Raw genomic sequence first — 14,360 nt, forward strand, 5'->3', positions numbered from 1 at the left:
TCATTTGCTGAAAACTACAAAACTAAAACTTTTATCTAATCAAAGTAGCATAACCCTTCATTTCTGTTTCGGTCGTTATCCGGTACTTTGTGTCCACGACTTTCGTGGCGAGATGAGTAGTCGTTTAATATAAGTAATCGTACGGATGACAGCATGTCAAATGTCAATCTAAAACATTGTGACGTCATTTAGATGTGATAGGTGCCATTTTGCAAAAAATACAGGGTGAATTTGCAATCAGTGTCCAAATTTTTAGGAGCTGCTCAAAATCAGTAACATAATCGATTTACGCAAAGAAAACATTTTTTTACATATTTAATTATTTTTATCCGTAGCGCGCGGCTTCAAAATTGGCACAGGTGGACAATTTACTTCGTTCATAGAAAAAAACGTATACAAGTAACTGCAAAGCTTAATAGAGAAAGTGGTGTGCAAAAATGCCTTAACCTTTAAAACTTAAGATATAGGCACCCGAGAATTAGATTTTAATTTTTTTTTTTTTGCGAAAAATACCACAATTAAAAATAATTACCTAAGTTAAGCTGTATTGTTAATGTTATATAGAGCTTTAAAAATACTGTTTACAAAATCATCCCGTATAATGTGATGAGCTGTCGACTCTACATGAGGGTCAAATTTTACTCTCCGCTGCAGTTCGAGTGCTGTGTGTAAGTACAAAAGCACGGTGACGCTGATAAGTACCGTTTTACTCGTAGACTGCGTCCCAATACCCTTAACTGGCACAGTACGAAAAAAAAACTCTTAATTGTAACACATAGATAAGTGATTAGTAAGTACCTACTTACTTTTTCCATGAAATTATTTAATAATGGTTAAAAATATGATTAGGTTGCGTTGCCTTATAAAAATAGAAAAGTCACAAGTCTAGTCATTAGCGCCCGTACTGCTAATTAGAGAAGGTGTTGATGTTCGCCAACACAGAGAATTCGCGACTGTCGAGTAATGAATTCGCGAATGGTTGATACCGAAAATGTCTAGCAACTCGGTTGGAGAGAACATTCTTGCTATTTAGGTAACTATGTAGTTTTAATTTGTTTAAAGCTCTGTGGAGTTATTACTAGAAAAAATTTGATAAAAACAGGTAAGTCGGTTTGCTTCAGTTTGTAACACCCAATTCACCTGTAATTTAGTTAGTTATAAGTAAAGTACCTACTATTGCATCCACTATATTTTAAGCAATACTAATTGAGATTGGATTTAAATGACGTTTTAAATCGCCAGGCAAACCACACCTAAAGCGATGCTCGAGTAAGCATTTTAATTACGGCAGCTCGACCGCAGCTCTTATTATACGGTTAAAAAGCAATATAAATTTATTCGAGATTGGATCGTGAAGCGAGTGTTTGAACTAGCGGCGGGGGCGCAGCGCGAATTAATTCGGTTCAGTTACATAACATTAAAATGGAAGCTGCCAGCGGCCGCAGCACCAAAGGCTTCGCCCAATCCCAGTAAGCGATTGGCTCGCACAGCGCACCGTACACACCTAGAATAGCTGGTTTAAATACGGACGGGCTTTTATCGGATCAGACAGACTAAACTCCGGCCAGACTCGCCACCCTCTCTGCAAATTATCTAGGGCCGGGCCGTGCAATTAGCCAGGTTTATGTCCCTCTCCTATGAAGCGGACTTCAAAGAAACGGTTATCAAAACGACAACAAAAGCAAAACGACGTCAGCCGAGGGTTTATCATTTAATTAGTGGGGTTGGCGAGGGCGGGAGTGCTAACACTGAGAAGTACGTGGGCAGACGGCGCGAGCGGAGCCGCGTGCTCATGTAAGCGCTGCGTTTTAATTAAATCCTCATTGCCGAGAGATAGCGCGCCACGGGACTGAATTTTTAGTTTTTTTGCTGAGCGGTCGGTTCGCGCTCTGAAAAATTGAAGCCGTTTTAAAGCTCGTCGCGGCCGAACGCGGCTCCCGTGGTAATGATAATGCTCGCTGCGCCTGCATTTTAATTCGACAGCCTCTCGTGGGCGAGTGGGACTCGCTCGAGCGGTTCTCGTGGCGAATGTTCTCGCGTATGCACGAGAGCGCAGAGAGCGACATTCGGCGTGCCGTTGACGTAATTCATTATTTGCACTCAGCCCGAGCGAGGGTGGAAACCCTCAATGTTTGAACGGTTTCTACTAACTTAATAATGAAAACTACTGAGCTTTATCGGTAAATATTCAAATCTGAGTAAAATGTACAAATACAGGTCTAATAGGCGATAGGTTTAAATTCCGTCTACCTTGAGTCGATGATTTACTCAAATAAATATTTTAAGTACCAACCTACATACTCGTATATCAATAAATAAATATTTTATATAGAAGAAGGATAAGTTACTAAGATAGAGACTTGAGAAGAATAAGATGTTCAACAACGCGATCTGGTATGCGTGTACGCAGTGTTAATCCTGCAAAAGCTAGAGTCGTATAATAAAACGAAATGGTTCGCTAATTCAATCCTGTAATGTTTTCAGTTATAAGCCCTTAATTGGATCCATCTCTCTATAGGTCCATCATTGTGTCCTATTCATTGTTTTTCAAAACTCCATTTGTTTGCTTTCCAATTACTCGGTACAGACAGATCGTATTTTCAGCGCCGCAGGTAAAACCTTTCATCTATCCACCCCAGCACTCGACGGCTCGTCCACCCACGATGTATCTACGCTACGTATAAGCCGTTTTAATTCCATATTGGCAGCAGACAGACATTTTGGGTAGTCAATAGTCGAGCCGATGATGTTTTTGCCGGGCGAAGGGGTGTCTCTCGTCATGGCAACATGAAAATGAGACAATGATGGGAGTGTATGGAGACTGGAGGTGGAGGCGGACATGGCTTGGCGCAAATTACGGGGTATTAATATTATTTGTCCGCGAATAATTAGTCATTTCTAACTCTTTAAATATTGCATGTAGACCAATAGATATCGTAGGCCTTTTTATCATATTTTTTTAAATAACGAAAACCTAACCTAAATCTTATCTTAATAACTTAACTGAACATTTTTGGTAGCGCAAAAGTGGTTTTTCCGAGCACGATCGGGACCGTTAAGTGGCAAATTGAGCCAACTCTGACCCAATTATATTAGAAATATTTCTATTAGTATGTACACATTTTACTTTGATCTTCAAATCAAAAGTAATTTGGCAATTGAAAGGTCGAAATTATGTTTAAGCCTGAGGCAGGCTGATTAGTTAATCATGATTTATTAATTGAAGTATAACTAGAGCTCCCAACAAAATATGAAAAGCAATTACGTACCAAATATTGTATATTTTGCGTACCTACATATCTATATGAATCTATTTGGAATCCTGAGTTGAAATCTGATACCTTGTATATTAGAATACCATCGTTCGATTATCAGATCGCTGAAATATTTTGTGAAAAAGCATAGAGGGTATAGCTACATGGTTGAAATGCCGCAAGCGCAGCCAACATTCCCTGTTCAGCGCTCACATTCCATCTGGAATTGCGCGAGCACTCGTAATATAGCGACTCCCCGCGCGTTTTCCCGCTTGATCGAACGCGCCACATGGTCATAAGTCATCTACAGTGGGCGTCATTAGTACATACTTTGTGGTGATTAGGGCACACAAAGGGTAGACAGTTATTGAAATTCTTAAAATGATGACCGAGTAGCTATAAGAACTTAAACAATGCAAATATGCTACACAATACAGTCTGGGACAAATATAGTCCGCTCGTATAGAAATTGGCTATCTTGCAAACTAATATTGCCTGCTATTATTGACGCCGAATCGTCTGTCTCTATTGATGTGAATATTAATACTTGAATAAAGCTGTTTGATTTCAAAGTGAAATAATTTGAGCTCTGATACAATTCAATCGACTTCAAAGCTTTGATATTCGATATTGAGTTTAACATTTTGTCGATAAAGGGTCATTACGGGCTGGCAGACAAATAACAAGTACTATTCTAATAGGGTACCTATACAGATGGGTAGGTAGAGATGAAAGAAATATTTCAGTAAACTCATGTCCATTATCTCCATAAGTCAAAGAAAACCAAACAGACATTGTTTACACCTATTCACTCGTGCCAAAAGGCATACCCGCACTCCACGTTTTATGGAGCATATCGCAGATTCAGAATTTATGGTCTGGTAGAGCGTAAATAACTCCGTCAATTCTCGGGAGGCCATCGGTTGGCAATTTGGCATGGCGTGTACATCGTATTGCAATCAAACATTCGCTGTGGAAGTAAGTGGCGACTTATTAGCAATTTGGTCGCATCCCTCGCCGGCGTCGAGCGGTGGCGCGAACGGCACGCGTGCGCTCGCGCGCGATAAATTATATTACTCGGCCGCCCTGAATACTGCACACGGCATAATGCACTCCCGGCAGATTCAATTAGCGCTCCACTCTGCCATGACTTGTGTATTCATAATGTGTGCTCAAGCGAGCCTGAAAATTTTGATAGGAAGAGCACGAAGAGCAGTAGTGGGTAAAAATTTAAAAATATTAGGACAAAGTACAGAAAATGCCGTTTAGATTAAAGTTCAAGCTCTATAAGTAATAGGGTATACCTACTTTAAAAATCTCGGATGATTAGATTTTTTTCTCGAACATATAGGTTACAGTCGATATTTCAAGCTTTAAAAAATTGTTTCAGAAGTAACTCTGGGTAACTAAAAAATAATAACTAGTATTATCATAAAATATTATTATTCTATGCTATTAATCTAAGATCCGAAGAGCGATTTGCACCCATCTGTTTAATGAATGAAAATTATTTTAATTAATTAGTAGGTATGTTAAAAAATGTCGAGAGTTGTAAGTGTTGTAACTAAAAAAATCCTGGTGGAACCAGGCTGAACAATGAATTAATGGTGGGCAACAAAAAAATGTTTATTGTTAAAAAAATAATTAAATGAAACAAACAAATGTAAAAGAAAACCAAAGTACATAACTACCTACTCATTTGAAGTAGTTATTAAACATTTTTATCCTATTAGTATTTGAATGATGTTCCCATATTTTTTGCGTCTAATAAATAATGAACAGGTCATTTGCATGTTCAAAATAAGTATCGCGCAAATTGATATTTGCAAACTAAGTTATTAATTATTAATTAATGTTTTATCATTTAAAAAAATTGTAACTGGCCCTTCGAATAACTTATAGGTATAAGTTATTCGAAGGGCCAGTTACTTATAGGTATAAGTTATTCGAAGGGCCAGTTACAGTTTTTTTAAATATAATTAAGGTAGGTACCTAATATCATAAAGGACGTCGTGATCTTTATTGAAATTGCTAGCAGACAATACGATGTAACTGATTTCATGTGGATAATGCTATAACATTCAGTGCAATTTCTCCATTGGATTACGTGTAGTATGTAGTGCGAAATGTAATAAGTATTTGTGGGGGGTTGCAGCGGGGTGGGTGGTGGCTGGTGGCTGGTGGAGGCGGCGGTCGAGCGGCAGAATCAAGGGCGCGCGTGCGAGGGGCGCGCGGGGGTGAAAGGGGGCAGGGTGGGGAGATGCTGCGGGGGGCGCGGCAGGGGGGATGCTGCGCGGGAGCCGCGCAGATCGATATCTCGCGTTACCGGGGCGACGCCGCGCCAGACCGAGTGCCTCCCGTACTACGCCCGCCTTCCACCCACATAGGGTTGCCAGATGCCCGGGAAATCCGGGATTGTCCCGGAATTTTGCGTCTTGTCCCGTGTCCAGTAATTAGACATTACTGTCCCGGATTTCCGAAAACCTAATAGTTTTGTGTCAAAATAAACTAATATGTAAGTAATAACAAATGACACGGCTGGCCTGCCTGTGAGTGTCTGCCTGCCTATTATGTACGTTAACGTACATTACTGTGTATTTGAAAATAAATGGCATTTTTCTTTTGAAATCCAAATTAAATCATTTGAGAAACCAAGACATTTTTACTATGGCCAAGTCCCAACACCGTTGTCCTAGTAGGATTGTCCCGGATTTGGTAAGTTTCCATCTGGGAACCCTAAACCCACACCACCCAACCTGCCACCTCATCCCCATCTGCCCACTACTCGCTTATTTAATACATGCCGTATCTGGGATGCGAGCTTTTTCGCGCTAAATGACAGGGCAGCGTAATATTCCAAAACGTAGAGTCACCGCTCTCGTAATGTTCCAGCTCGTTACCATGAGTGTACCCCTTAGCCGAATAGAAAACAGCGGAGCAGAGGATGACATTGACCTTGATCTCGAAAAAAGATACATCTCTTTCATCCCTCCAATCCCATATTATCATGTCATTGAGACAACTCAATGAAAAAGAAAGCGGACTTATAAAATATTTTAAGAACAAAGACTCAACAGTACAGCTTACATAAATAATAATAATAGAAATGCAAGAGACATAAATTATATTCAAGTTAGTTATTCGTAACAACATGGGAGCTACCCACCTACTACTAACATACAGCCATATCCAAACACATGTCAAGCAAAACCATTACCTACATGACCATTTACATGTTTGCGTAGTAACAATGTAGTATTCTGCTGCGACTAGTAATTAAACCCACAATAATTATTATGCAATAATAAATGTGTGCGCTTTTGCGCACTCCTATTAGATAAATCCTTATTAGAAAATCCATCTAATCCAAATCAAACAAAACGACGTGTGCAGGACAATGAGAGAAAATCATCTCATTAGTGATGATAAATTGATTGACAGGCGCTCTCGAATGTGCCCTCCAGACGTCATGGTCTCCGGAGAGCTCGGCCGGGATTAGTGGCGATTGTCCGCGAGCGCGAGAGCGTTTGGCCTTGTCCGGGGAACGGGCACACTCTGCATGGTGATGAAGGGTCGGCTCGTGATTGAGCATAGCCAAACAAAGGCGAGGCAAAATATATTAATGATTTTAAGTGAATGGGTAAAACAATGTAGTATACTGTCCTTCATCAATCTAGTAGGATTGTGGAAGTGACAATGAAATTTTCATTTGCACTTAAACTTTTATCGTCGCAACGCAACGGTACGAAAGGTTTCCTCGTAAATTACGTGCTAAATACGGCTCGTTCCTCTAAAATCGATAAAATGAAAGAAATATTTTTAGTAATTATAATCTATTAAATAAAAATTAAAATAATATGACATGACAATAAGATACTAACATAATAATAAAAATTATCACAATGTGACTAGACTAATATACAGGCAAGTTATGATAAAAAATATATTTACAAAGTCTTTTCCGGTTATTATAAACGCGATATAAATAAGCGAAGATAAAGAGTAAAATTATAGGATATGAATTTGGGGAGGCCGATCAAAGAGTAGCGAAAAGCGAAATAAAGGCGCTCGCTCACGTGGCGACGTGACACGGGTCCCGAGTGCACCCTGAATACGCGATACGTTTGGGTCGAAACTATGACCCTTTAACCCGTGAGATGCATTACAAGGACATTAAAGATCCTTTGTCTTTTCACATTTTATAGATCGTCAAAGTTGTTTTTTGTGTAAACTTCTCTTCTTGTTGCAAAGTTTATGGGTTGCTTAGAATGGAAGCTGCGAAAGCAAAGCCACGCCCCGCATGATCCAATGGTCTGGGTCCATTTTAGTGGGCAGACGCATGAACAAGATATAGTTGGTCGAGTGGCCGGTGGTGGACAACACCCCACGCCGCTCGCCGGTCTTGTATAGCGGGCAATTGTAGAATATGTCTTGGGGGATGTCTTCGCGCTTCATGGGGATGAGCCATACCTGTAAACGAACAATGACTTGAGTCTTTCAAGCAGTGCGACTCCTGGCTACAAAAGCACAGTGTGGGAATGGTCCCACTAATTAATTTTCAGATAAATTCTTCAACGGCCCAACCAATATTAAAAAGCATATCATTTACGTACCATCGCCCAAAATACCGTCTGCAAGTGAAACCAAATTATATTGATTTTCTCATCTCGTGGAGAGCTTTAAGGAAATATTGTTAGCGTTAAATAAAGCATGAGAACGAGATTGAGATTTACCCGGAATACCTTTCCTGAAAAATCAGGTAAAATACTTCATTAAGTCGAGGCTCGAGCTCTTTCCAGATAGGTACGTGAACAGAATAAGGCTTGACTGACGGAATTAGGCAGGCTTCGACGCGAGGTAAAACTTGTATAACAAACTTAGCAACTTGCCTAATCAATAGAGAGGTGCTCGCTTCCACCACGCTGAACTAACAATTTTACGCCTTTCACAAAGTTTCCATGTTACGGGAAACTGGAGTTATAAAACTGTAAACCAATCAAAATGAAAAAGTTTTCCATAATCTATTCGGGAAGGGTTTCCCTTCAATATCCAAACGATCATTGACGTAGATAATCTTGTTGATGCTGAGGTGCTCTGTAAGCATTTTCTAAATCCATTTAAGCTATTACACTTTTCTTCTACCTCATTTTCTTCTTTGATATTGTTCTTGCCCATATATCAATATATTTTGCTTGCTTTCCCCAATGGGAAAGCAAGCAAATAGCTCCAAGCTCAATAGCTTGACATTATCTTTCTCTTTCGAATAATAAACGTTATTACCGGCCATTATGGCTCGTCTAGTTTAATATCCTTATTACAGTCATCTGAAGTCCTCCACGTTCTAGCGCGCGCCCTTACAGAAATAGCTCATGGATGCCAACCTACGTATTTTATTACTTGTATCCTGCCCTCTGTCTGTATTACCGACGGGAAGTCGTAGTCGTAGAGCATAGATTCTCGATGTTTCAGCCCGTGTTGTCTTGATGTCAGTGATTATTTGAATCGAAGTTTTACTACGATAAATCACAGCTGGGAACTGTCTGCGCATATTGATTAATTACTTACTAATCCTAATATTGTTTCTCCAAATGAAGTTTAAACTCGATTTAAATAAGTATAGATTCAAATTCTAATTCAAATTCAAATTCAAAATTATTTATTGTGAAACATAGGTGTTTGTTTGTTTTTTGTTTCAAGTCTATGATTGGCGGAAATTCAGTATTACGACAAATCACAGGCTTAAGAAATCTCATTTATGTAAAGCCTTGTTCAGTTTAGACTAAGATTTGGTAGACTTATGAAATATGAAATTCATACTTGAGCAGTGCAGGCACAGTAGGGCAGTTCAAGTTTGCGGGCTCAGAAAAGACTTCTGGCTGAAGATGATGACAGTTTTCAAGGGCACAGTTATAACTAGTTAGAAGTTTGCACACGGCGTATTTATAAAGGGCTAGTTACATGAGCGTCGTTTCACAGGGGCCTAAATTTGAGTTTAAATGGCTTTAGTAAGTGTCTAGTTAGATATACAATTATATTACCGGCGGGAACTCGTCGTAGAGCACTTTGGACAGCGACTCGTCGATGTAGTAGTCCTCCATGTTCCAACGCGCGCCCTCCAGGAATAACCCGCGGATGTACACACCCTCGTCCGGACACTCTTCAAGTACGAACGAACGTTGCACCTAGCATAGTATTGTAAATAGATTAGTTAGGTTTTTAAAAAGCAATACAATGTTCGTAATGACTAAGCTCACCACTAAACTACATCAAAGAAGACTTAATAATAAATGAAGGTCAGGAGATAGTAGCATACCGATTGATACCTGGTTAGTAAGATCCCGGCGATAAAGAAAATTGTTTATACAATATCTTGAAGCAAATGTTTTACATAGAAATAGAAATATTTATTTGTCTTTGAATAGGGTGTACAGAAGGTCGATAATAACAAAATTTTAATATGATCACCTATCCAGCCATCAACAATAGCATGCAAATATAATTATCGGCCGTTTNTCGTGATTCAATTTCTGAATTCGGTGCTCTCTCAATTCGGTGCTTAACTTTTCTCATAAACCACTTCACAATATTTAGTGACAATGCTATTTTTACATTCAGAATGGAGTAAAATTTATTTTTTTGTATTGAAACTACTTAAAAAACTAAATATAAATTTTAGCACCGAATTGAGAAAAAATACGCCGTGCTGTAGAAATGCCCATAACAAACTTAGCAACTTCCCTAATCAATAGAGAGGTGCTCGCTTCCACCACGCTGAACTAACAATTTTACGCCTTTCACAAAGTTTCCATGTTACGGGAAACTGGAGTTATAAAACTGTAAACCAATCAAAATCAAAAAGTTCTCCATAATCTATAAAATAATTCGGAAAGGGTTTTCCTTCAATATCCAAATGATTATTGACGTAGATAATCTTGTTGATGCTGAGGTGCTCTGTAAGCATTTTCTAAATCCATTTACTTAAGCTATTACACTTTTCTTCTACCTCATTTTCTTCTTTGATATTGTTCTTGCCCATACATCAATATATTTTGCTTGCTTTCCCATTGAGCTTGACATTATCTTCCTCTTTCGAATAATAAACGTTATTACCGTTGACTGGCAGAGAATGCCATCCGGCATTAAGTCCGCCACAGTGCATTGTCTCTATGTGTGCTGAAGTTTAAATAAATAAATAAATAAATAAATTACCGGCCATTATGGCTCGTCTAGTTTAATATCCTTATTACAGTCATCTGAAGTCTTCCACGTTCTAGCGCACGTCCTTACAGAAATAGCTCATGGATGCTGCCAACCTACGTATTTTATTACTTGTATCCTGCCCTCTGTCTGTATACCGACGGGAAGTTGTCGTAGAGCATAGATTCTCGATGTTTCAGCCCGTGTTGTCTTGATGTCAGTAATTATTTGAATCGAAGTTTTACTAAGATGAATGGGAACTGTCTGCGCATATTGATTAATTACTTTCTAATCCTAATCTTTTTTCTCCAAAATGAAGTTTAAACTCCATTTAAATAAGTTAGTATAGATTCAAGTCTATGATTGGTGGAAATTCAGTATTACGACAAATCACAGGATCGAGAAATATAATTTATGTAAAGTCTTTTGTTCAGTTTAGACTAAGATTTTGTAGACTTATGAAATATGAAATTCATACTTGAGCAGTGCAGGCACAGTAGGGCAGTTCAAGTTTGCGGGCTCAGAAAAGACTTGTCTGGCTGAAGATGATGACAGTTTTCAAGGGCACAGTTATAACTAGTTAGAAGTTTACACCAGGCGTATTTATAAAGGGCTAGTTACCTTAGCTTCGTTTCACAGGGGCCTAAATAAGAATTTAAATGGCTTTAGTAAGTGTCTAGTTAGATATACAATTATATTACCGGCGGGAACTCGTCGTAGAGCACTTTGGACAGCGACTCGTCGATGTAGTAGTCCTCCATGTTCCAGCGCGCGCCCTCCAGGAATAACCCGCGGATGTACACACCCTCGTCCGGACACTCTTCAAGTACGAACGAACGTTGCACCTAGCATGGTATTGTAAATAGATTAGTTAGGCTTTAAAAAAGCAATACAATGTTCGTAATGACTAAGCTCACCACTAAACTACATCAAAGAAGACTTGATAATAAATGAAGGTCAGGAGATAGTAGCACACGCCGATTGATACCTGGTTAGTAAGATCCCGGCGATAATGAAAATTGTTTATACAATATCTTGAAGCAAATTTTTTTCATAGAAATAGGAATATTTATTTGTCTTTGAATAGGGTGTACAGAAGGTCGATAATAACAAAATTTGATCACCTATCCAGCCATCAACAATAGCATGCAAATATATCGTAGAAATATTAATGTTACTTATATGTATTAGATACTTTTTGCTTTTTGCATACAAATTTTACCTCATAATGGAAAGCGAGCTGATCGATTGGTATCTTGTATTTTCTAGCGTAGCTCTGCTGCGCCGCCGTGAGGAAAGCCTGCGGGAAGTAGAAACCCGACAGCCAGAATACCACTGGTGGGCCATGTTGATGCCAATGCTAACAAATGAAAAATTGATTTGTTTAAACAATTTCCAGAATTGGAAACATGTAAAATGTAAGGCCGTCAATACTGATTTAAGCAAGAGATATTTATGACAAGTTATAGCAATTAATGTTTTATTGTCACCTGTAGGAATGCAAGCCTGGCCAGTAAATCATTGACGTAGGCAGCGAGTGGCTTTAGTGAAGGATAGCTTTTGCCAGCCCACAAAGCTGGGATGCGCCCTCGCACCATACTGGTTAGAACTTCTTCTGTCACGTCCGTGAGCACGCTCACACCTGCCAAGATATACCATGGAAGCTAAGCAAAATAAAATCATTAGATACTATTTAACGAAAGCAAAGTTTAAACATTCTTTAAACATGCCAATGAAGGAAAAATAGCTAAAATATAAAGTAATTTCTAAAACCAAACTTAGCTAGGACTAGGATTGCTCTGTCTAGCTTTATGTCTAGGTTGCTATACCTTGCACAGCACCAATAACAGCTCTGGAGCTGCTACGGACCACGTTAACAAGCTTGTCATATCGCGCCGCCTCCTGGATGACCACGATGGACATGGGCGTCATGTCGGCCGGCTTGATGTCACCCTCGTGTGACGGTCCAGAGAGGATCTTAGCTGGAAGCCGCGCTAGCACATCTTCGGCTATCGCCATCGCCTGCTGCTCTGGTGTAGCCCCGCCTCCTCCTGCCGCCATAGTATCCTGGTTTTAAGGAAACAATTATGATGCTATTCTATTACAAAGTAAGCAAGAGTAAATTAGAGCACACAGTCATGCATCACAGAAGCCACACAAATCAAACCAAATATTTCTACTTACCAAATACCCTTGCCAAAGATCCTAGACAGCATGGAATTGAAATTGTGTTAGTATGAAATGGTTTTTAACTAAGTTAGGCTATGTTTTATTCGAAATACACTGGTCATCACAAAAATCGACCCTCCCGCGACAAGCACTTTCAAACGTACCTATGCATTCCCACTTCCCACAAATGTTGGCACCATTTGAAAGCCTAGTTCTAAAGTTCATTTCATTAAAGAAAAGGTTTTTACCCCAAAAATGTGTCTTTAGAAGGATCCAGAGTCACTTCTTAAAAAAATAGGTTTACGCTTGAGCCAACTTTTATGGTTTTAATAATGTTAAGTTGGGATTAATCGCTATCCATCTGTTAAAGAGGACACGTGAGATCATTATTTGGTTTTATAACCATAAAAATTGGTCTAATTGATCCCAGAGGTGGGCCCAAAGTTAGGTCTTTTTTCAAGTCACATTTATTGTATTTTTTCAATATGTTAATCGTTTATTAAGAAATGAAATGTGTTTTTCTTTATGGATATTTATTGGGCTTTCAAATAACACCAATATTGTTGGGGTACCATGATTGTGTCAGTAGAAACGAGTTTTCCTGTAAAACGTAAGTGGGCCGATTTTTGTGATGACCAGTATACATTAGAACTTACCGCACGATCCTTTTGTCCAATCCAGCGATGAAGAATGAAACAAAAATACATGGGTTATGTAACTACAAATTCTACAACAAATTAGTAGGTACCTATACTATTCGATATTAAATAATGTAACATCATCTGGTGATACAACTGCTAAAATAATTCAAAATTGTTACTTACGAACTATCGGTGAAACAAGATAGGTATTCATGTTAAAGATGTTGAAAACAATGAAGCTAGATTCTAGTAATTTAAGATGAATAGTCTTTCATGTCACCTGCGTGAGTATAGACGTGTTGAGGAGTTCGTTAGCCTCGCGGAAGTGCTTGGTGATGTCCGCGTTGGGATGGAACCCGAAGACTCCCGGCGGCGTGGCCACAGGCAGTGACCGCGCGAACGAAATAAAGTCCGCGTGCTCTCTCAGTGAGGGGATGTAGTATATGCCTGCATCGAACAATATAGTATGAACTGTGAACTAATTTGAAATCTATCTACTGCAGCCGCGAAGAACACAGCTAAAAGGTTCTTACATACATTAAAAACACCGGAAAATGGTCATCTTACATTCTCACCATAGACCTTAATGTGAAAAACGTGGAATCAAATCACCTGTAGGCTCGAGTGGATACTTGTCCTCGTCAATAGCTCGCGGATTATAAAACTTAAATAAAATTGTGTTGAGACACCTTCTGTCCCAATCATCTGTCACACGTCCACCATAGTTGCACTCGCCAGTCAAATAACGAAGTGCCACGAATTGAACATCCTGTAATCAAAATCAATTTATCATAAAGACAACTGAAAACGTTCACACTAACTAAATTATTAAGTACTTACGTCATACTCATTGAGGAACATGTACAGCTGCGTGACACTGATCTTGAGATCTGTCTCATTGAATTCGTAGCGAATGTTCCACCCGAGAGGACCAAACTGCCTCCTTTCTTGCACCACGGCATGGAAGAAGCACAGAGCAAAGAGAAGCTTTTTGAACACCTCAGGTTGCTTGTTTCCTTCAAACCACTCGGGGTCGTTTATGGGATCACTTTGGTAGGAACGAGCAATATTTGCGCGAAGACCTGAAAAACAATATCAT

At 39.2% G+C, this 14,360-nt stretch overlaps 1 protein-coding gene across 1 annotated transcript in view; it reads right to left on the bottom strand.

The window, feature by feature from the left end:
- Window positions 1-7,105: 7,105 nt before the first annotated feature.
- The window catches only part of Dhc36C (Dynein heavy chain at 36C), a 36,873-nt gene continuing 29,618 nt past the window's right edge, over window positions 7,106-14,360 (bottom strand). The window contains exons 66-75 of the mRNA XM_028299985.1: window positions 14,102-14,343; window positions 13,874-14,030; window positions 13,542-13,708; window positions 13,277-13,285; window positions 12,636-12,656; window positions 12,281-12,518; window positions 11,942-12,093; window positions 11,674-11,811; window positions 11,153-11,296; window positions 7,106-7,724 (exon numbers count right to left, since the gene is read on the bottom strand). Of these exons, the coding sequence (XP_028155786.1) occupies window positions 7,518-7,724; window positions 11,153-11,296; window positions 11,674-11,811; window positions 11,942-12,093; window positions 12,281-12,518; window positions 12,636-12,656; window positions 13,277-13,285; window positions 13,542-13,708; window positions 13,874-14,030; window positions 14,102-14,343 (1,475 nt within the window). The 3' untranslated portion in view covers window positions 7,106-7,517. The remainder of the gene's footprint in view (window positions 7,725-11,152; window positions 11,297-11,673; window positions 11,812-11,941; window positions 12,094-12,280; window positions 12,519-12,635; window positions 12,657-13,276; window positions 13,286-13,541; window positions 13,709-13,873; window positions 14,031-14,101; window positions 14,344-14,360) is intronic.

The sequence above is a fragment of the Ostrinia furnacalis genome, unplaced genomic scaffold (assembly GCF_004193835.3).
Source record: "Ostrinia furnacalis isolate ACB-3 unplaced genomic scaffold, ASM419383v2 OfSCF0694, whole genome shotgun sequence".
Classification (NCBI taxonomy): domain Eukaryota; kingdom Metazoa; phylum Arthropoda; class Insecta; order Lepidoptera; family Crambidae; genus Ostrinia; species Ostrinia furnacalis.